Source organism: Rhododendron vialii, chromosome 1a (genome assembly GCF_030253575.1).
Source record: "Rhododendron vialii isolate Sample 1 chromosome 1a, ASM3025357v1".
Lineage (NCBI taxonomy): Eukaryota > Viridiplantae > Streptophyta > Magnoliopsida > Ericales > Ericaceae > Rhododendron > Rhododendron vialii.
The window spans coordinates 7,853,449-7,876,859 of NC_080557.1; the positions used below are offsets into that span (position 1 = coordinate 7,853,449).

The 23,411-nt window shown below is 37.3% G+C and overlaps 3 protein-coding genes across 3 annotated transcripts; all 3 read left to right on the top strand.

Moving 5' to 3' along the window:
• Positions 1-623: 623 nt before the first annotated feature.
• Positions 624-5,442, top strand: LOC131327409 (uncharacterized). Its single transcript, XM_058360554.1, has 4 exons — positions 624-918; positions 1,013-1,105; positions 1,262-2,017; positions 2,114-5,442. Exons 1-4 carry the CDS (start codon positions 624-626, stop codon positions 5,440-5,442), a joined length of 4,473 nt encoding a protein of 1,490 aa, XP_058216537.1.
• Positions 5,443-5,680: 238 nt separating this feature from the next.
• LOC131315835 (replication protein A 70 kDa DNA-binding subunit D-like) lies at positions 5,681-6,339 on the top strand. Its single transcript, XM_058345048.1, has 2 exons — positions 5,681-5,830; positions 5,926-6,339. The coding sequence occupies exons 1-2, from the start codon at positions 5,684-5,686 to the stop codon at positions 6,166-6,168; spliced, it is 390 nt and encodes a 129-aa protein (XP_058201031.1). The 5' UTR covers positions 5,681-5,683; the 3' UTR covers positions 6,169-6,339.
• Positions 6,340-19,348: 13,009 nt separating this feature from the next.
• On the top strand, positions 19,349-21,751 carry LOC131327416 (receptor-like protein 43). The gene is made up of 4 exons (XM_058360566.1): positions 19,349-19,477; positions 19,610-19,839; positions 19,959-21,243; positions 21,422-21,751. Exons 1-3 carry the CDS (start codon positions 19,349-19,351, stop codon positions 21,217-21,219), a joined length of 1,620 nt encoding a protein of 539 aa, XP_058216549.1. The 3' UTR covers positions 21,220-21,243; positions 21,422-21,751.
• Positions 21,752-23,411: the final 1,660 nt, after the last annotated feature.

A 23,411-nucleotide genomic window follows, 5' to 3' on the forward strand; every position in this document is an offset into this window, starting at 1 on the left:
TGGTTGCTTACTCTTGCACTTTGTAAGTCCACTTGTTTACCTTCAGAAAGAACTCAACACAACCCACACTCTTTGCACAAAATAATCTCTGTGAAATATTCAGTTCTTCATCTAACTCATGCAACAAAATGTCGACTGTCATTTGGTACTAAGCTAGCTGTTGGATAAGTGAAGTTCTCCTCACAAATCTTCATTCCTTCGACTTTTCTGGTACATGTATTCTTCTTCTCTTTTGTTTCTCTTACCAAACAATGAAATTTTGCCTATTTCATATCCTTTTACAGCGTGCATCTGTATTTAACCTACTGTAAATTTTATTATGTTCAGAGCACATATGCATGTTCATATCTGTTACTCATTCCTTCGACTTTTCTGGTACATGTATTCGTCTTCTCTTTTGTTTCTCTTACCAAACAATGAAATTTTGCCTATTTCATATCCTTTTACAGCATGCATCTGTATTTAACCTACTGTAAATTTTATTATGTTCAGAGCACATATGCATGTTCATAGCTGTTACTATGGGATATGTATATACATATAAGAACAATCAATTAGGACTGAATTACCATAAGATATTAATGTAACTAAACTAATCATATTTTGATAGCAATTAAACACAAATGTCTCAAAACAAGCGTGTGAGAAGACCATATTGTGAATTACCACAAGAAGAAAAGGACAGATTAAATGCACGGAGGAGAGCTTTGTATGCAGAACGAAGATCCAGAAAAGAAAATACACTCATTCCAGTTGAAATACAAGGACAAGTTAGTACAGAAGAAAACATTGAATCAAGCTTAGGCCATAGCTATGTACCAGAGAATACTTCAAACGATGAGGACATTCTACATACGTATAATCCTGCTGCTATGGATTGTATTGCACTGCCATCAAGTTCAACAAATCCTGCCGAAAGTATGATACTTACTAACTCTCTATATAGTTTGTTCAATGGAAAAATTCTATTTACTGATATAGATTTAATACTTGACCTTTCAACTTTGTATAGGTATGCTATATGACATCTCCATAGGTATGATCACAAACCTTTGTTATATTCATTTAGACAATGCAATTGGTAATTCAATAAATTCAAATATAGGTATAACAGTAGACCCTTGGATGCCTACACAAACAACACCACAGCGATCTATACCAACTAAAGCATACAAATTACCAAATGTGCAAGATTGTCGGCATTGTGGTGCCAAAAGATTTCCTTACGAAACATCCAGATTTTGTTGATCTGGTGGAGAAGTTTCCCTTTATCCAATTGCCATTCCTCCTCAGCTCCAACAGTTATACTCAGGTTTAGGGCCAGACTCAGCTCATTTCCTTCAATACATAAAGCCATACAATGAAATTTTGGCATTTACATCAATAGGAGTCCATCTAGATCCGGTATATGCAAAGCGAGTTAATGGAATTTATACTTTCCGGGCACAAGGACAGATCTACCATTTTATCGATAGTCTCTATCCTTCTAGAGAAATGCCCTCATATCTACAGCTATATTTTTACGACACACAAAGAGAAGCTGAACTCAGGAGAGGTGAGAAAGATAAATTGCAGCCGCGTATTATTTCAACCTTGATTGATCTCTTACAAGCAAATCCATATTCTCAGTTTTTTCGTAGTCTTACTGATCTACCAAACATTGATGAATGCCAAATCATATTGAGAGCTGATCCTCAAGTACAAGACTACACTGCTTTACCACCAACTGTACCGCAAGTTGCTGCGATCTGGCTAGAGAATGAAGACACTCCAGAATTGCAAGAGCGTGATATAATTGTTCATAAACATGATGGCCATACTCAAAAAATTAGTTATTATTATGGTTGTTACGATTCTCTTCAATATCCATTGTTGTTCCCATTAGGCGAACCAGGATGGCATCAGGGAATCAAAAAGATTAAGCCATCAACTATCTCACAATCTTGTTTGGGCCAAGGGAAAGTCTTGCCACAACACTCATCAACAGCAGAGGAACTAATTGCAAATGAAACAGCAGGTAAATCTCATTACTTTTCAGATTCATTTCATTATCTTATCAAACTAGCAAATATCTTCAACTAATGCCAAGACTGAACTCATTTCATTCCTTTAGTCCGACAGGAAAATGAACATAAAGGGAATATGGTTTCAGCTCGAGAATTTTACGCATTCAGATTGCAAATCAGAAGAAATACCAACTCAATACTATTAGAATCCGCACGTCTCCTGCAGCAGTTTACAGTAGATATGTACGTCAAGATTGAAACTTCCAGGTTAGACTACTTCAGAAACAGGCAAGAAGAGATCCGAGCAGATTTATACCAAGGCATTGTCGATAGCATTGAACATGGTGAATCTGACCCTGCGAAGATTGGGAAACGCATTGTTCTCCCGGGTACTTTTATAGGAGGACCAAGGGATATGCGAAAGCGATACTTAAATGCCATGACTTTGGTAGAGAGGTATGGAAAACCTGATCTCTTCCTAACAATGACATGTAATCCAAATTGGCCAGAGATAAAGGATGAAATGAGAGCACATGAAGAGGCGCAAAACAGACCAGATTTGCTATCTAGAGTGTTCAGAAGTAAAGTTGAGCATTTGCAAAAAGAAATAGTGAAGAATCAGCTATTTGGTCCAGTTCAGGCATATACATTTGTCGTTGAATTTCAAAAGAGAGGTCTCCCTCATGTGCATATGTTGATAATTCTTAAAAAGCTCTTCAAACTTGACACAATTGATAAGATCGATGCATTCATTTCAGCTGAAATACCAGATAAGAAGAAGTACCCTCATCTATATGCAATAGTCTTAAAACACATGATGCATGGACCCTGTGGAGAATTGGATATGAGAAGAACACGCATGGAAAATGGAAAGTGTAAGAATCGTTATCCAAGAAGTCACTGCGCAGAAACAACTATTGATTCTGATGGTTATCCAATATATAGAAGACGTCCAACTGGTGAAGAAGTGGAGATTCGTGGCCAAATCCTCGACAACAGATGGGTTGTCCCATACAATCCTTATTTACTAGCAACATTTGACTGCCATATTAATGTCGAAGTATGCTCTACTATCAAGGCAGTTAAATATCTCTACAAATATATATATAAGGGCCACGACAAGATTATCTATCGCTTGGCAACATCAAAATTCCCTCAAGACATTGACGAAATCCAGCAATTCCAAGCTGCAAGATGGATATCACCACCAGAGGCAATATGGCGAATATATCGATTTGCTCTCCACGAAATCCGACCAACTGTCATCAGTTTGCAGCTACACTTAGAAGGTTGCCAATTGATACCATTAAAGAAGGATACAAATCTACATAACATAGTAGATAATGAATTCATGTCAAGAACAATGCTCACACAGTTTTTCTGGATGAATGCGCACAATAATAAAGCCAAGTCATTGAAGCTATTATACAAAGACTTTCCACAGCACTTTGTATGGACTGCTTCATCCAGAACGTGGACAGAGCGAAAACAGCAACAAGTCATTGGGCGAATTGTTACAGCAAATCCAACTGAAGGCGAAAGATATTATCTCCGACTCCTGCTCATGTACATCCCGGCACCTACTTCCTATGCACATCTCAGAACAGTCAATGGAATCACCTTCAATTCATATAGGGAAGCAGCTATTAGTCATGGTTTATTACAGGACGATAACAGCAATGAAAAGTGTATGGAGGAAGCATGCTTATATCAAATGCCATTATCACTACGACAACTATTCTGTACTATTCTCGTTTATTGTGCTCCAGTGAATCCATTGGAATTATTCTTCAAATTTGAAGATGACATGATAGAAGACTATGTCTCCATACAAAAGCTGACCAAAGATGCTGCACGACAGGTTTTACTCGAAGCACTAAATGCAGAGCTCGAATCTATGGGCAAAAAGCTACATGATTTCCAATTATCTCATCTTGTTACATCTGATTCAACAAAGAAAATAGTACCAAGAGAAGTACAGGATGAAATGAATGTCCAGATATCAGAAGATGATCTACAAGCCCCAAGTTTATTCAATGTAGAACAAGCTACAGCTTACAATGAAATTCTCTCTGTTGTTCTCAATCGAGCTCCCAAAAGCTTCTTTATCAATGGTCCTGAAGGTACTGGCAAAACATTCCTTTACCGAGCGTTACTTGCAAAAGTTCGTTCACAACATTTAATTGCACTAGCAACAGCCAGCTCTGGAGTTGCAACTTCAATTTTACCAAATGGAAGAACAGCTCATTCCCGCTTCAAAATCCCAATAAATGGTGATGGCAAACTCTGCTGTAGCATTTCAAAGCAATCTGGTCTGGCTACTCTTATTAAACAAGCTGTCCTTATCATTTGGGATGAAGCATCAATGGCAAAAAAGCAGTCAATCGAAGCCTTGGATTACCTCTTACGTGATCTGACAGAAAATGATACATTATTTGGTGGAAAAGTTGTTGTTTTAGGAGGTGATTTCAGGCAAGTATTACCTGTTATACCTAAAGGAACATGGATTGATTGCATTAATGCAAGCTTAGTCAGATCATACATATGGCCAGAACTCGCCAAATTCAAATTAAAGGAAAATATCCGAGCAAAGGCTGATCCAGCATTCAGTGCATACATTCTTCGAGTTGGAAATGGTCAGGAAAAAGAGAATGACGCAGGAGAAATCAACTTACCACCAACCCTAATCCTACAACCAACCACAAGAATGCAACCTTTAGACCAGCTAATCCAATTTGTTTTCCCCTCCTTTGATCTACACACATTGGATCCACTTTCTTTAACCAACTCTGCCATCCTCACACCCAAAAACCTAGCAGTTGATGAAATTAATGAGGCAATCATTGCCAAATTCCCAGGGAAAGAGCAGACATACCTAAGTTTCGACGAAGCATCTGATCCTACGCAACAAGGGCTCTACATTGACTTTCTAAATTCCGTAACACCTCAAGGAATGCCAACTCATCATCTGAGATTGAAAAAGAATAGCCCTATTTTGCTGCTTAGAAACATAAATCCTTCCCAAGGATTATGTAATGGCACAAGATTAATATGCAAAGAATTCAAGACTCATTTGATTGTTGCTCAGATAGCAGTAGGTGAGCGAAAAGGCACTACGATTTTCATACCAAGGATCCCTTTACAGCCAAATGATCCTCAACATTACCCAGTCCAGTTCACACGTCGACAATTCCCTGTGAGAACGTGTTTCGCCATGACCATAAATAAAGCCCAACGTCAAACATTAAGTACAGTCGGTATATACTTGTATGAGCCAATATTTGCTCATGGGCAGCTCTATGTTGCCTTATCTCGAGCAACAACAGCAGCCAAAATACGAGTCCATGTGAACCACTCAGAAAATGAGGCATTTCCCCACTATCGCACTAAGAATATTGTCTACAAAGAGCTGCTACAAGAAGCTAATTGCATATAATTATAGCAAATAAGCTACGATAAAAAGCATATGTAGATAAATACTAAACAAACATAAAGGTATATTCCATATCATTCATTCATTTATCTATCTGATTGCATACTACTCACCTCTTACTTTCTGTCATGCTATGCTTTTACAATTGACTCATCATACTATTCTGCTCAATTCTAATGCCATTCATTTCTAATCTAACTATTTACTCTACGTGCTTCAATCCATTTTAGTTTGACAGGTTTCGATGGCTCCAAATATCATACCACTCAAAGATGTCACTCTCACAAGCAAAAACTACACAATTCAGGCCATGGTGATTGAAAAAAACATTCCAAGAATGTCAAGAACAAGCTCTTCCCTATATCAAAGGATCATGTTGCAAGACAAAGAGGTAATACTCATAGTAGTGCAATAATCATTTCTTACATACACACAAATATAAATACTATATGAATTTACAGCAAAAAAATCTCCTGCATTGAACAGGAAAACAAAATTCAAGCAACAATCTTTGGCTACAACATCAGAATTCTGGAAAGTTCACTCAAGTTGTACCATACATATTTCATAACAAATGCTGGTGTTACTGCTACTCCAGAAATCTTCCGCGTTCTGGAAAATAAGAATCAATTGGCAATCAACGCACGCACACCAGTTGAAGAAATGCAGATTGATGGACTCACAATGAGGACAATAAAATACAACTTCACTCCAATAGCTGCTCTCTAACAAATCAGACAACCCGATCCAAAACTAGGTAAGCCTCTATACTCAGAAATTCAAATAAATAATAAATGATTCATATATGCATCATATTGCAGATGTGCTATTTGCAATTCTGAATGTTGGACCACGCAAATTCATAAACCATTCATATGTCGTGGATGTTCGAATCATTAATCAAAGGTAAATGGTACATAAAAACACTAATACTAGCTCCTACTCATATAACTAATGCTGCTAATCACAATGCTATGGAATCTTGCTAGCCTTCAACCTTCAATTCTATCACTCTGGGACCAATTCTCAGAATATGAAGCACTTGCAATGGCAAATTTACCAGGCACGTTCCCAGTGGCAAATGGTCTGCGATTGAAAACCTCAAAATACTACGGTACTGTCATCTTTACTTACAACATTCAAAGCTACCATTTAGAGAAAGGTTCTTGGTTTTTTGTAGTCTGAGAAGGTTCCCTCGTCTTTGGAGCTATGAGTTTATATGGTCTATCTCCTTGAAAGGGAACTCTTTTTTTCATTTCTTTAAAGAAGCTTGCTTGGGCTACTACTATTTACCACATTTGGAGAGAAAGGAAGAGTAAGATGTATGAGAATGTATTTAACAGCTCTTTATCTATTGTAGAAAGGATCGTTTATGATGTTAGGTGTAAAGCTCTGAGTTTTAGGGGAATCAAAGACAATGTCTAGGAGTTTCTGTGAAAACTGAGGCATTTCTTTTGATATTCTCAAGTTGTAATTGAGTGGCTTTGTGCCTGGTCTTGTATTTTCTCAATAAATTATTCCATTTATGACTTCGTAAGTACCCTTCCCGTTAGAATTCTCGTCTTATCTATCGTTCTTTCAGTACTTTAAGCCTCTCCTCTTTCTGACTTCATTCGACGCGTTCCTCTTCCTCTCACACAATTATCCAAATACAGGTCAAACACTTGCAACACGGAACACATCAAGTTTCATTTTTGACACAGTAATACCAGAAGCAGCTACGCTACAATCATGGTAACTACCATAATACCTAAATAATAGAAAGCCTACCCCAACATTATTATCTCAGTTCAAAGAATACCAACTATATATTCAACTAACTTACTTCGAACTATTGCAGGGCTATAGCGAACACCAAAAAACTCAGAGAGGTAGCAGCAACAGAACCGGCACAGATTGTGATACCAAAAGCAGAAGAAAATCTAGAAGATGATACCATCAAAATTGCCAACCTACCCATATCAGTAGAGAAGGTACTATAAATACTAAAATTCAAAACTACAAATGACAAATGTTTATGTACTCTGCTTTATCTTTAACATTTCTCATGATAGATTTCCACTTATGAAAACTGCCCAAACCAAACCATAGAACAAATTAAAGAAAAGTATGAGCTGGAAGCTAATATACAGGACTATTAGTTATCCTTTGAAATACTCCATTGCATTAGAAGTACTTCCAATTGGAAAAAATCGTCTCTATTGCCTCCTACCACTATATTAAACTCTTCATATATCGCCAGGCTACTATCAATAGAAGATGTGTGAAGTGGGCCATATGTGTAACTATATTTACTTATATTTCGGTATGCCATTCACACAACAGGGCATATGTTTATATTTCTGTGTGTGTTCATCTATATCACTATATCTATATACATTTAGAGATTAACTTGCCGCTGAAGCAGTTATGAACTCTTATGCTTTTGTCGAAAAACAAAGCAAAACTTTAGCGGCAAAGCAAAAAATTTGGAGTTACTTGGCTTGTCACTGAACATGACCATGAATCCAATTAAGCCCATGGAATTCCCCTTTTTAAATTCTTCTCCAAATTTTTCATAACCAAGCTGTGTTTTGTTATCCAGCAAGACCTTCAACATGTATGTTCACACAATTTTTTAACACCCCCTTTATTTGTCTGGATTATTCACTAACAAGGCAATAAGCTACATATCCTGCATTTGGTTAGAACTTAGCCATCAGGTTTACACATCTGAAAAATACTATATCCCACAAAAAAAAGGGTTAAACAGTATCCTAGGGTGTATGCCATCGCTTAATACTTTTCTAACAGTTGCATATTCCCTAGAGGTATACCACATACCTAGCAACTTGGCTCACAACTCTCCCCTTACCTAGCATGTCCTCTACTAATTACACCTTGGCTCCTACAAGCAAGACCTGGCCCTAGCAACCATTTATTGCTTATTACCCTACTTGATTCACATTCTTCATTTTGTTGCTGAAAACTTAATCTTAGGCATTTATCAGTGAAACTACTACCCTCTTGTTCCAATGAACATTTTCATGCTCTAAATTTGTTACACTACAATTTCTCATTTGTTTTACCTGACATTATGCATACTAACCCATTCAATAACAAAGCCTATTGCAATGTCATTTTCTCTTATGCAGACACAATACCTGAATGTGCAAGCTGTGGCAAGAGTTACTGATTTTGGACAAACCTTTTATTACCTAGCCTGCTCAATCTGCAAAAAGGCAACAGATGCATATGGAAACGGAGACTTCTGGTGCAACTACTGTAACCAAAAAGTGTCACCACTCACAAAGTACAAAACCTTCCCTCCACTTTCATGTCATTTCTCATTTACAACAACAAAACTAAATTAAATTTCCATTATTTACAGGATCAAGTTCAACGTCCAGATCACAGACCCAACTGGAACAATACAAGCAGCAGTCTTTTCAGAGGTTGCAGCAGAATTCTATAACATTATAGCAACAGATGCAATTGATGTAAGCACAACATACTTCATTCATTAAAAACAAACTCAGCCACTTTACATTACTAAATTATCTAACTACCAACTTAATACAGGGCCAACTTGCTCTCCCAGTGCTTCACATGCTAGCTGAACCAAAGAAATGCATCCTCACCTTGAAAGCCTACATGCACAACTATGCCGGAATCAGTCAATTGAAATTCAATGTCCATGCCATCTCTCTTCGCAGCAACACAGAAACAGAAAATCGTTCAGAAGCACTCCTTACCCTACCACCAAACACTCCAAATAAGAGAAGCAAAAAAGAAGACCCCAACTCAAGCACCTCAACAGACACCAACCCAGCAAAAGACTCAGAAGCAACTGGCCAAACTCCAGACAGCCCCAGCAACAGCAAATGATCACCTTCCAATGCTCCAGCACTTCACAATCTTTTGGCACAAAAAACTGGCAGACCAAGAACTTTTGCTTTATCAGACTATACAACCCTTTGTCTAAACTTTTGCTTTGTATAACCCTTTGTCAAATGTACAAAAAAACCTGTAGCCAAAGTGATCCAAGTAACCAAAAAACTTCAACCCTTTTGTTGAACACAAAAACTTATCTAAATTAGAACTACTACAGCTAGCTATTTCTGCTTATACACTTAACCAAACTTATTCATATAACCATTTCTATGATCAACAAGATCCATAATTTCAAAAAAAATCAAAACCACTCTACACAACGGGCATGAATAACGTGCTTTGCACGTTGGAATGCACCTAGTATCCAATACAAAGAAGAGAAAAAAAAAAAACAAGGGGAAGATTATTACGTAGGGACTTCTCGGCAATCTTCTCGACAATCCACTGCTCCGAACTCCACCGCTCACTCTCTCTCTCTCTCTCTCTCTCTCTCTCTCTCTCTCTCTCTAACGTGATGTATACAAAAAAAACAAACCCTACCACATGCCTTCCTTATATAACTGACCACGTACAAACCTAACCTTTCTAGTTTATTACACGTTCAGCCCGAAATTTCTTTTCCATATTCAATAATCACTCGTCAGGGAAAAATACCCAATTATAACCCAACTTAGAATTTCAATATAAGCTATTCGAGTTTAGATAAATTTTCAAAATAAGTGTAGTAAATGACAACCAACATTATTATTTTTTTATTAGGACGAAGTTTGAAAAATAAAAATGAAAGATTTAATAATTTGGGTCAAAAATATTATTATTATTATTATTATTTTACTGAAAAAAAGTGGGACGTCACAGTGATAGCCTATACCTTATTGTGCCTACTTCTTAACGTGTCATGCACGCGTTGCGCTCGTTCCAGCCTAGCTCAATTTACACTTCTAGGGCTGGAAAAAGAATGGGGAAACATATTTCAGGTACCTCATCTCAATTGATCGGGCGAGATACAAGAGTTGGTCTGGTATGGTTGCACATTGATGGCCTTAAGATTGAGCACATGGCATTGGCAGAGTTTCTTCTTCTTTTGTAATATTTTTTTATTTGTACATTTTTGGGCTTGGAAGGTTAATAACAAGCTTTGCTGACAGCCCAACATGGCTATTGAAGTTTCCACATCGTACCGTGATAGCCTATACCTTATTGTGCCTACTTCTTAACGTGTCATGCACGCGTTGTGCTCGTTCCAGCCTAGCTCAATTTACACTTCTAGGGCTGGAAAAAGAATGGGGAAACATATTTCAGGTACCTCATCTCAATTGATCGGGCGAGATACAAGAGTTGGTCTGGTTTGGTTGCACATTGATGGCCTTAAGATTGAGCACATGGCATTGGCAGAGTTTCTTCTTCTTTTGTAATATTTTTTTTATTTGTACATTTTTGGGCTTGGAAGGTTAATAACAAGCTTTGCTTTAAGCCTCTATTCTGAATGCGGTGGAAACAACCTGATCAAAACATTTTGGGCACACCGATGACCCTGTCATTTCTCACTTAATGGATCCCTTGTACTCTGTCTTGGAAAGTGTTTGCTTTGAGGCTAAACTGTTTTTTTTTTTTGGCAGCCCATCAGCAATTTAGAGTCAAGACTGTATGAAGAAGTTAGATTTACATAATTAAAAGTTTAAAATATCCCATACTTTGGGCCGAATAAAAGGAGTTCTCATTTAAGTTAAAAAAAAAGTTTCTCAGTACCAACTATTAATTGTCACTAGGTCCACTACCTATCGGGGTTGTTCACAAGACCAGTCTACAAAATGGGGTTTAACAAGTGTCCACGGTAGGTTGGGCTTTTCAACATTTCCCGAGGTGAGAATTGGGTAGAATTCTTAATTTCATGAAATATCGTTGGGTCGATCTCACTAGGTTTATCAACAAGTTTTCCTAATAACGACACTGCCAGCGAGAGACAAAGTGATCTAGTACACTTTCAAAAACAACAAATAAATGGGGATAAAAATAGACGGGCAAAGTGATCTCGTACACTTTCAAAAACAGCAAATAAATGGGGATAAAAATAGACGGTCAATGTGATCTCATACACTTTCAAAAACAACAAATAAATGAGGATAAAAATATATAGATGGACAAAGTGATCTCGTACACTTTCATTAGGCTAGGAGGACAGAAAAGAAAAAGGCAGAAAAGACTATTCCAAAATAAAGTATGTCTGGAGTCTTTGGAATTGATCAAAGTCTTGCATGCCCCAAATCTGAAGTCATTGGAATATGTATGAAGGGCTTATCATTGACATCAACCAAGACAATTGGCACAACCATCCAATGACCAAGGCAATTGACAGAATCATCCAATGACCAAGACTTAGCATTTAAAATACTTACGATATTTTTTTGCTAATTATGCATTTTTTAGCGATAACTATGCATTTTGGTTTCCAAAATTTTTGTAACCTAATTTTTTTCCGATAAAATACCATACCCGGCCAATAATCATTAGGCGTTCATGGGAAATGCCAGCCATAAATGATGGAGCACAGCAACGTGAGAAGCTTTTACTCTTAGCCCTTAGGGTGATTCAGTCCATAACTACTACTTGGCTTTCTTTACAGAATTTTCTACTTATGTACTCCTTTCCGTAAATTGTTTATTTTGTATAGGTGTCCTTCCCTATATAAATACTTAAGTTTTCGATCATCCTACTTTGTTTGAAAACTTATCTTTCCATCCTCAAATTCAAATAAATTCTAAACTACCCTTTCTCCCCCCTAATCTTTCTTGCTTGGCTGCTGCAAATGTGTTTCACATGAAAAGAAAGTGCAGAATGTACTTGCTTGACTGCAGCAAGTGCGTTTCACATATGTGCGGTGTTTTAATTTTTGAATCCTTCAAGGCAATTTCGAAATTGCTGGTTGCGGTCATCCTTTCCACATTCATTCATGAGTATGAAATATGGTTGCCAAAATTCCTCATCGACACATGAAACACAAGGCAAACTTAAATGATTGTCCACTTCATGTTGTTTTGGTTCTTGATAGACCTACTAAAAGCAAATTAGAACAAGCAATTTTTATATTTTCCACCACAAAGACGGAATACAGAAAAATCAGATAGAGGTTAATATAGGATACGGGTCAAACCATGTGCGTACAATTCCTTGTATATACGCAACTGCCATTTATGAATCCTATACAACTTTTCCAAATTAACCTAAAAAATTAGTATAATTAGTGAGAGTATTTGGACTTGTGCAAGGGCCAGGCGACCTCCGATACCTCCTAGTGTCCGCCCCTGTTTGTGACGATAAAGAAGTAAAAGAATCGATCATTCAAAGCTATCCAAGTTAGTTAGTTGACTGTAGAAAGAACAATTTTCATTTTTGTGTAATCAAATTTAATGAACCAATATGATTTATGCATAAACAGAAATGATGTATCTATCAATGCGCACGTTGTGCATGTGCTGTGCTCATTTTTTAACATGCCCGTATTGTGTACCTAAAAATGACTTGACTACTTGGCCACTTAAGCTTTCATACTATACCGCGCAAGCCCATGCCGTGTAGTGAGACTGTGCCTGTGCCACCCGTATAGGGCTGAAAAAGGAATGGGGAAACATATTTCAGGTACTTCCTTGCTATTAGTCGGGAGGGACGTAAAGGTTGGTGTGGTTTGTCTGCACCTAGCCTTGAAATTGAGCAAATGACAGAGTTTTTTTCTTTTAATTTGGTCGTGCATACACCCAATCACCATATTTTGCTGCTTCTTTTTTTTTATCTGTTCTTTTGGGCTTAGAAGGTTAATAAACCTGCTTCAAGCCTCTACCTCAAAGGGTTCAATTTTTAACCGGGTTCATTCCTTGGAGTAAAGCCGCAAAAAAGTAATTTCTCGTGAATTCTCTAGTTTCGGCATGGATGGTCCGCCTTTGACCAGAATAGGGATCTATTAGTTGAGGTGTGTATAAACTGACCAGACACTCCTGACTCTCAAAAAAAGATAAATGGAGTGGACATATCCTTAGAAAACATTTGTTAATGGATCCCCAGTAGGATTCAAACAATATATGCAACTCAAATTCAAATGGAATCCCTTTTCCGGGGGGGAAAAAATAGAGCCCCAAGGCGCCGGCGGGCCTATGACTAGGGCCGGGCTTAGTATGCTATAGGGATCGAACAGAAGAAAATGCGAAAATAGATGGTTGAATTATCGAATCGTGTTTCCTCAAACTTAAATGTTCAGAAGGACTGGAACAAAGCTATCTGATTTTTTTTTTTTATAAAATATATTTATGCTTTGCTTCGAGTAGCTAGCTAGAGTACACTAAGATGACAACATTTCAAGTTTTAACAAACTTTTGCTTAGGTATCTTATGGTTATTCTTCCTTTGTCGTGTCCAACACTTGGCTACGAAAACTCAACAAATGCCCAATGGAGTCTTGTGGAGTAGAGACGAAGCCAGGATTTGAATTGTGATGTGGCAAAATCAGAAGAAATCAACCGCTAAAAACAAAATTTCTATATTTGATACAAAAAAACATACATATTTTATAAGGTTAATCATCCATAATACCCATAAAGAATGCATATGTTTTAAGGTTAATTACCCGTTAACATAGAAGAAAAAATTGAAGAAAAGAAAAAACACATATCAAAATGGATCTAAACTACATGATTGACTTTAAACCAAAATTTAAAAGAAATTCCCCTTATAATGTACAAAAGCGAAGTGTTCAAGAGTACATCATCTTCCATATCTTGTTCTGAAGTCTAGTTTTGACAATCTTTATAGCTCAAATTAAAATGATGGTTCTCTCGTATGTGAGCCGGCTCTAAAATGGTTTTTTCTTAAAAAAATAGAAATACGAGGTGGCACATGCAACTCACCCGTTTTGATAGCTTTGGGCCTCCGGCCTTCTCATTTTATGACTTACATAAAAATTTATGAAATCATGCATAAAGCGGAGGGATTAATGATTAATATTCCACTTGCGTGATGCCTCAATACTCTCCTGATGAAAAATACTCTAAGAAAGTCTGTTTGGAGATATTTTGGATCAAAAGTACTCTTGCATGCCCAAAAAGTCATTTGAAATTTTTTTTTTAATTCTTGGAATTTTTGGCCTTTTGATATCAAAACGAGGTATATTACTACTCTAATTTGGAAGAATTTCAGCTAATAGGAAGGGCATTAAAAAATTAAAATTAAAATTAGGTGCCATTTCCTTCCCTACAACAAGATAAAAAAAATTAAAATTAAAAGCGGGCATGCTGTGCCTACCCAATTGCCCCTACAACGAACAAGACTGAACTCAAAGTCTTCTAAAAGATCAAGGATGCTTCAAATAACTTCCATAGGAGCCAATGTATTTTCTGGCTTGATGACGGCTCCAACAAACTCCCCCGTGCCACCATCTAGAACAATTTCATTGCACCCAATGCTGGTACCAAAATTTCATTGCTGCCATAGCTTCTGCAAATGCAGCTATCATGAACCTTACGCGTCTTTAGGACTCGCAGACAATAATTTTAATGGTACGCTCCCATCATCATTGTCAAAACTGAAAAATCTGATTGGTTTAATTTATCCTTTCAGCTAACAACTTCACGGGTCCGTCGTGTGGGGGTGGAAGCCTAACAAATCTTCTTATGTTAGATTTATCAAATAATAGTCCCACATGTCCTCTCCCGGCACAAGTTACTGTACCTCCATGTCTAGTCTGTCTAGACATAGCTCATAGCTTCATCAATGGTCCAATTTCTTCTTGGGTATTCGGTTCGTCCAGGTCATATACCAAGGCTACTAGGGAATTTGACACAACTCGAACCGTTAGACCTGTCATCAAACAAGCTCACAAGGGAGTCTATTATAGTGGAAAGTATACAAAGGCTAGATATGGTTCCTGCAGACGAGATAATTATTCTAATCCACGAGTAACCCTTGAATTCCACAAGGAAAAAAGATAAAGACTCTTGAATTAATTTGAGTGAATAGGTTTTTTTGCCCTTAGGCTTACAATCTTATCTATACTAGCACCTTGGGGTGGAGCTATAGGAATTTTGTTTGCTCGGGTCAAACAATTAAATGCATGTGTAAGATACTTTTCATTTACTAATCCAATGAATAACTAAATTAAGAGGTTAATTATAAAGTAGATATACACTTATAAGTGTATTTTTAGTTTGTAATTAGTCCCTAAGACTATAAATACATTTTGAAAACGATGCATAATGTTTTAGGCCCCGCCATTAGTTTGTCTATGTGGGATGAAAAACAACAAATGACTAGGGACTAAAATGGACGGGCAAAGTGATCTCGTATTCTTATGTTATGCATATTCAACTGAGCTGGTTTTTTCAAAGAAAATGTAAGAAAAGACTAACAAGAAAGTGTCATTTGGACATATTTTGGATCAAAGTCTTCCATGCCCCAAGTCATTTGAATATGAAGGGCTTATCATTGACCAAGACAATTTGGCAGAACCATCCAATAATAGGTTTAGGCCCAAAAAAAATTGGGGACAAAAAAAAAAAAGACAAGCTAAGTGATCTCGTACACTTACATTAGGCGAGCTAGCTAGGAGGACAAAAAAGAGAAAAAGGAAGACAAGACTACTACACCAAGAAGTATATCTAGAGTCTTTGGATCAAAGTCACGCATGCCCTTCATTTGAATATGAAGGGCTCAAATGAAGGGCTTATCACCGACATTGACCAAGACAAATTGGCACAACCATCCAATGACCAAGACTTAACATTTAACTCCGTGGAACCCATGACTCCGATAGGTCTTCAACTCATCGAGTACTATAGTTTTGTTTTTGGAAATTTTTTTTCCCTTTCCTTTTCGTTTGACATCAAACGCGGTGTTTTAGTAGCCCGAAGAAATATCAGCTCACGGGAAGGCCATAAGAAGGTTAGGTGTCACATACATCAATATCCAAAATGAAACGGGCACATTTTTTTTTATAATTGGTGTGGTAAATTGCTACCGAATTGCTTGTAAGACTAACAAAATTGAACTCATTGCTTAATAGACGATGCTCAAGCATTATGTCCCCCCTAAACAACTCCCTAAGGACCCAAAGCATTTCTTGGTGAAGTTACGAGTAAGGGTGTAGGATAAACCTCAAAATGGTTATGTATTTTTCTTGTTGGTTACCCCATTTTTTGGATGTTACAAATTTACCCATTTCTGGGGGCTTACCTGCGCATTGTTTTGGTTGCAAAAATATTTGTACCAAATATAATCTTGATGGAATACCATTCCCAATAATTATTAGGGATACATTGAATATCATTTTCGATTGCTCTTGTCGAGACAACACATGTGAATAGTCAGGCGATAAAATTAAGCAAAAAAAAATTCTTCCAAGTGTGTTTGGAGTCTTTGGAAGTCTTTTGGATCAAAGTCTCGCATGCCCAAGTCATTTGAATTTAATGTGCCTGTCATTGACCAAGACAATTGGAAGAACCATCCAATGACCAAGACTTTGAATCCGTGGCTCAGTAATCCTCCAATTTTCGTTTTGTATTCAGCAACTGAGAAGGTGCATGATGTTAAATTTATCCAAGACACAATATCCGATAAGAGATATTGATCTTGGCCCCGCAAATGTATCTTCTTTGGTGGTTCCAAATTCCTTGTGAAAGTGTTAAATGATTTGCGTTGAATAAAAATCCTAGTAGCTCCTCCAAATGTGATTTTTAAGTTTTTCATTCTCCAGTTCATTTCGCCAAATACATTTTGAAAAGAATGTTTTTTAATTGGCTCCCGAACACCCATAATAGGAAAATGCATATTTACTTTTAAAAAATTGGCCCCTAAACACCCCTTACGTTATTGTGTTTCCGGTTAATTATTTGGTGCAAAAATTTGGACTTAGACTGCACTTGACTTGGTTGTCTTCCATCTTTTGTTCCACTGTACGTGAGCCATAAAATTTGTAGGATTTAATTTGGACATTAAGCGAAATTAATTATCAAAAGGGTAGTCCAGTGTGAACCCGATTAAGACGCCTCCTTGGACTGATGCTATGCTCACTAGCTAGGGTTATTGAAGTACCCTAGGAATTGGGTGGTTGGCTGTACGTGCAAATGCAGGGATGTTGAATCTGGAAAGTCCACGTCGAGGTATTTGGGTGTTTCTATTAACCAACAAGTTGTGAACAACTTTTTAATTTTGTCATTATTTTTTTCGAGTTTTATACCAAATCTTTATGTAATATTGGTTTGTTTCCACGAGCGGAATTAAAAAAGAAAAAAAAATTATCACTTTTACACAAGTATTTTGAAAAATATTCAAGGTAAAGCTCAAAAAGTCAATTTTTTGAACTTTTTCTCGGATTTTTGCAAAAACACTTGTGTAAAGTCATAATTTTTTACTTTTACAATTTTTCTCATCGAGGTGAACCGATAATACATAAAAATTTAGCGCAAAACTAACAAACGCGAAAAAAATTTAAATATAGATAATCAAAAAATTGTGGATGATCTGCCTTTGATCATAACAGGTAGGGATTAGTTGAGCCATTGACAGGACAATGCCGGGAAGCATACCATGCTTTTCTGGCCTTGCAACTTTTGAATCGGGGACAATAGCAGGAAGCATAACCATGCTTTTCATGCTTTTTCTGGCCTTGTAATTTTTCATGCTTTTCAAGAATCAATCATTCAAAGCTATCCAAGTTACTTAGTTGACTGTAGAAAGAACAATTTTCATTTTTTGTAATCATTTTTGTGTAATCAGATTTAATGAATCAATATGATTTATGCATACACAGAAATGATGTATCCATGCTCACGTTGTGTGTGTGCCATGCCTTGCTCGTGTTTTACCATGCCTTATTCGAATTGTTTCGCATTTGTTAGTTTTTCGTCAATTTTTTGAGAATTCTTGCATCGTCATGACGAGAGGAATCTAAAAGGTAAAAAATTGTGATCGATATCTAATTTTTTTGAATAAAGACAAAAAAAAATTAGCTTATTGGCTTATTTTTGTCTTTATTAAAAAAAATTGGATTTCGATGGCAATTTTTTACTTTTTAGATTCCTCTTATCATGACCAAGCAACAATCCTCAAAAATTCGACGAAAAACTAGCACATACAAAAAAAATAAAAAATTGAAAAAGGACAAAAAAAAATAACCATTTGGCTTATTATGCCAAACTAGGCAAATATGCCTCAATGTTAGCAGTTGAGACCATTGTTTTATGCTGAAAATACGAAAAAAGTATTATCTAGTAACCGATGGAATACTATCCACGTAATCATTAAGCGTGAAAAAAAGAAGCCATCTTATTTGATTTAGTTTGCAGCAGATAGATGCCTATAAAACATTTCGAGTACTTCTCCTCAATTGGAAAACCCGTCGCACATTTTTTTCTGTTCAAGAGGAAAGATGGGCCTTCAACAAGTATGGCTTTCCTGCAATCAACTATTTAACCTCTTCTTCTTCTTCTTTCTCTTCCTTTGCCAAATCACTTGTTTGCATGCCCAACTATGCACTCATGAACAGACCTCTGCGCTGCTGCAGTTTAAACGAAATTTTTCCTTCAATAAATATGCTTCTCAAGAATGTGATGATGATTTTGGAATCACTTCTTTTCCAAAGATGGAGTCTTGGAAAAAGGGTTCTGATTGTTGTTCCTGGGCTGGGGTCGAGTGTGACAGAGAGACGGGTCAAGTAATTGGACTCGACCTCAGCTGCAGCTGGCTCCAAGGCACCATCCATCCTAATAGCAGTCTCTTCCTCTCCTTTCCCCGCCTCCAAAAGCTCAACCTCGCTCACAATGACTTTTCCATGTCTCGCATCCCACCTGAATTCACTCGATTCACCAAATTGAAGCACCTCAACCTCTCCAGGTGTGGTTTTTCGGGGCAAAGTCCCGCCTGGAGTCTCCTACCTAAACAAACTGGTGTCGCTCGATCTCTCTTACAATTTTGATTTGAGATTGGAAGAAGGCGGGTTCGAGTTACTCATTCAAAATTTGTCCAAGTTAAGAGATCTTGATCTTAGCGAGGTAAACATGTCTTCTTCGGTGGTTCCAAATTCCTTGCTCAATTTGACTTCTTTAAGAACCCTCGTACTCAGTGAATCTGGTTTACATGGAGAATTCCCTAGCGGAGTATTCCACTTACCACATCTACAGCGCTTGGTAATAATTATTGAGGAGGGTCTCACGGGTCATATACCCGATTTCATCAATTCAACCTATCCGCTCCAGAACTTAATTCTCGCTGTCTCAGGAATTTCTTGAATATTGCCGGACTCAATTGCTAATCTGAAGTCCTTGAAGCAATTGGTCATCCCTCGTTCCGAACTCCACGGATCCATTCCTACTTCTCTCTGGAACCTTCCACAAATCATTTATGTGGACCTCTCATTCAACAATTTCCATGGTATCCTCCCTTCTTCAATTTCAAACTTTACACAAATCACTTTCTTGAACCTCGCATCCAACAATTTCAGTGGTAACCTCCCATCTTCGATTTCAAACCTTACAAATCTTGCCTACTTGTACCTTTACAATAATAATTTCACAGGTCCCTTTTTTTCATGGGATGTAAACTTGCCAAACCTTCAGGCCTTGGTTGTGTCAAACAATAGTCTCACTGGTCCGCTTCCTTCACAAGCAGTTGTACCTCCAAATCTAACCTATTTGAACATAGGCCGAAACTTGATTTGAGCAATAACGACCTAAATGGTACTATTCCAAATTCAACCTTTGAACTCCGAAACCTTACCCACCTTATTCTTTCTTCAAATAGCTTTTCTGGCACCATTCCTACATCAAATAGATTCAGTGAATATCTCAATGTACTCGCTTTAAAGAAGAATAACTTCTCTGGCACCATCCATGATTCATTTACCAGGAGAAATTCCTTGACAACTATCAATCTTTATGGCAATGGATTTGAAGGGCCAATACCGAAGTCTCTGATTAACTGTAGATACCTGGAAGTGCTAGATCTCGGAAGAAACAAGTTCTTTGATGAATTTCCGCATTGGTTGGGAAATTTACCGAACTTGCATGTCCTAATCTTGCAATTCAACAAATTTCATGGGTCGATCGTGACTTCCACGACCAAATTTCCCTTCCCCATGTTGCGAGTACTTAATATGGCGAACAATAATTTCACTGGTCCATTGCCCATAAAGTACTTCAAAAGTTTCAAAGCAATGATGAACGTGGATGAGCATTTTGATTTGGAGTACATGGGAAATAGTCGTTATTATGATTCTCTGACTATAGTAATCAAAGGATCGACCATTGAAATGAAAAAAATCCTTAACGTTTTCACAGCCATTGATTTATCAAGGAACAAGTTCCAGGGTGAGATTCCTGGGATCATCGGTGGGCTAAATTCAATTCGAGGACTGAACTTATCACACAACAGCCTCACTGGTCATATACCAAAGTCGCTTGGTAATTTGACGAAGCTAGAATGGTTAGACCTCTCATCAAACAAGCTCATTGGGGAGATCCCTCAACAACTCACGAATTTAACCTTTCTCGGAACGCTTAACCTTTTGCAGAATCGCCTAGCGGGGCCTATACCTCGAGGCAAACAATTCGATACATTTTCAAATGATTCTTACATCAACAACTCGGCATTATGCGGGCCTCCATTGTCGAATACATGTGGCGATCCTAAGGCAACACAACCACCACCATCGCCATTAGAAGAAGAAGATTCAGAGCCTGTGAGTGGATTTGGTTGTGAAGTCATATTGCCAGGGTATGGATTCGGACTGGTAGTTGGACTTGTCATGGGATATCTTATGTTCTCGTTTGGTAAACCTCAATGGCCTGTAAAGATGGTTGAAGGTGTAGGAAACATTAATGGAAAGAGGCAGAAAAGCATTGCACGGAGGCGTGGAGGCAGAAGAAATTAGCCAACTGCAAATGGTATTGTAATGGTAAGTGTTTTATTTCTGTCAACGTTTATTGCAAAGCATTGAATTTGAATTTGAATTTTGCAGATATAAAGTTGACTGGGACACAAATTTCTCAATTAGTTTCATGCATTCCAGTAGTTTTGTATATCTGCAAGTTTTTGTTCTAAGTTTTCCTTTTTAAAGAATTTGAATTTTGCAGATATGGTGGAAGAGGCATGAATCTCTTGCAAGTCTCAGATATGGGTTTCTGGCATTTCTCTGAGGAAAAACTTTGATTGTAGGAGGTTGATCTGTTGGGAGGTGTGAATAAAAAGAGCACAGCCAAGTGAGAATCTTTATGCTTAGGGTGATCAGTCCATAACTATTGTGCTTTCTTTACGAAATTTCGTACTTACCTATTCCATAAGCCTTTCTATGTCCCCTTCCGGCCTTTCCGGTCTTGGAAGGAAGAAGAGAGTATACACATCTAATGTTGTACTGCTCTCCGGTTTCTAAATAAATTGATTCAATAATATATGCCACTTATATCCAAATGGGACGACTATAGTAAAATGCAAACCTAGATGCTATAGGAAGACTGTACGTTTGGAAATATTTTTGTTTAAAGACTGTACTTTAGCCTTGTTTGGCTTGAGGCTTAGAAACTACAGTAGTTTTTTTTTTTTTTATCTCTAATTTTTTTGCCTTTTGATATAAAAACGCGGCATATAATTAATTTGATGGAATATCAGATAATAGCTAGGAAGAGCATTAGAAAATTAGGTGTCACATCCTTCCATACATCAAGATAAAAAATATAACGGGCATGGTGTGCTACCCAATAACTTACAAACCTTATGTTGTGCCCCAAGGGATCGAAACCATCAAACACACACACCAAACACAGATACACAAAGTACTTACGTGGTTCTCCAAAATTAGGTATGTCAACGGAGGAAACGGAGCAATTATTAGGACGCTGGAGTTTTACAAGTGAGGTCTCTCACCTCACCACACTCTCATATCTGGCCTACGTACATTGCTACATCCTCACTGGTCTCTCTATTTCCAGATGCCAACTACACAAGGCCTAAGCTCTCTTATGTCCATGGCTCAATGCATTATTTAGAGACAAAATTCATTACGGTGCTGTCCACTTGTTAATTTGGACCCTCCATGTGAAAGGCAAACCCATGTGAGTTTGATAAAGAGGGGAGCCACCACGGCCCCATAGTCAATACCTTATGTCTTCCAAAATAACTTAAAAATGAGCCAGACCATTTTCTGGAAAACTTCATGACTCACTCGGGAATTTGAAGTGCTTGAAGGTATTGTCTTCCTCTCATTGCGAATTGAAAAATCCTAGATCGCCTAGATTTATAGATTTGCCATGTTTTAATCTCAGTCAACGATTCACCAATCAATAACTAATTAAATCAATCGCACAAACGAAAACAACCAAATAATGAACACAATGATATATGTGGAAAACCCTGAAAGGGTAAAAACCACGGGAAGAAATCAAAACATTGTACTCAATATGTAGTCACAAGCGAACTTACCTACGATTGTGAATCCTCACCAATCGCCCTAAGTTCTACATGCCAAATTCTCGTTCATCACACCCAGTGTTTGACCGCCATTGCCTTGAATTTACAAACCTTCTGTTTGCCTCCAAAAATCCACCGAAGGACTTTGAACTTGCCTAGGAATTGTTGGAACATTTTCAAAATATTTAATGAATATTAAATGTGAATATTGGTGAATGGTTTCCATCCAAAAGATGTGTCTATTGTAACAACCCGAAAATTTTATTAATAATAATAATATTTAATTAGTGTTATTAATAAGGAAATTAATTTTTTTATTTTAGATAAATACAAATAAGAATTTTCCTATTATAATTATTCTATTTTAATTTCTTTTAATTGCATGCATGCATTATTACGGAATTCCTTCCATCTCTCCCTCTCCTACTCAACCTCTACTTCCTCTCCACCCTTATTTTCGTCCACCTCAAGCCAAGAGTTAGAATTCCATTAAAACTCTATTTTTTATCAACTTTTATAAAAAATTCTCTTATATATACCCCATTAATCCGACCCTAGGGCATACCACAAAATTTCCCACGCCTCACCAGTCCACAGAGAGAGAGAGAAATCGGAGAAAAATCAAACTCCAATCCATGGAGTTCTAGAGAGAGAAAGAAA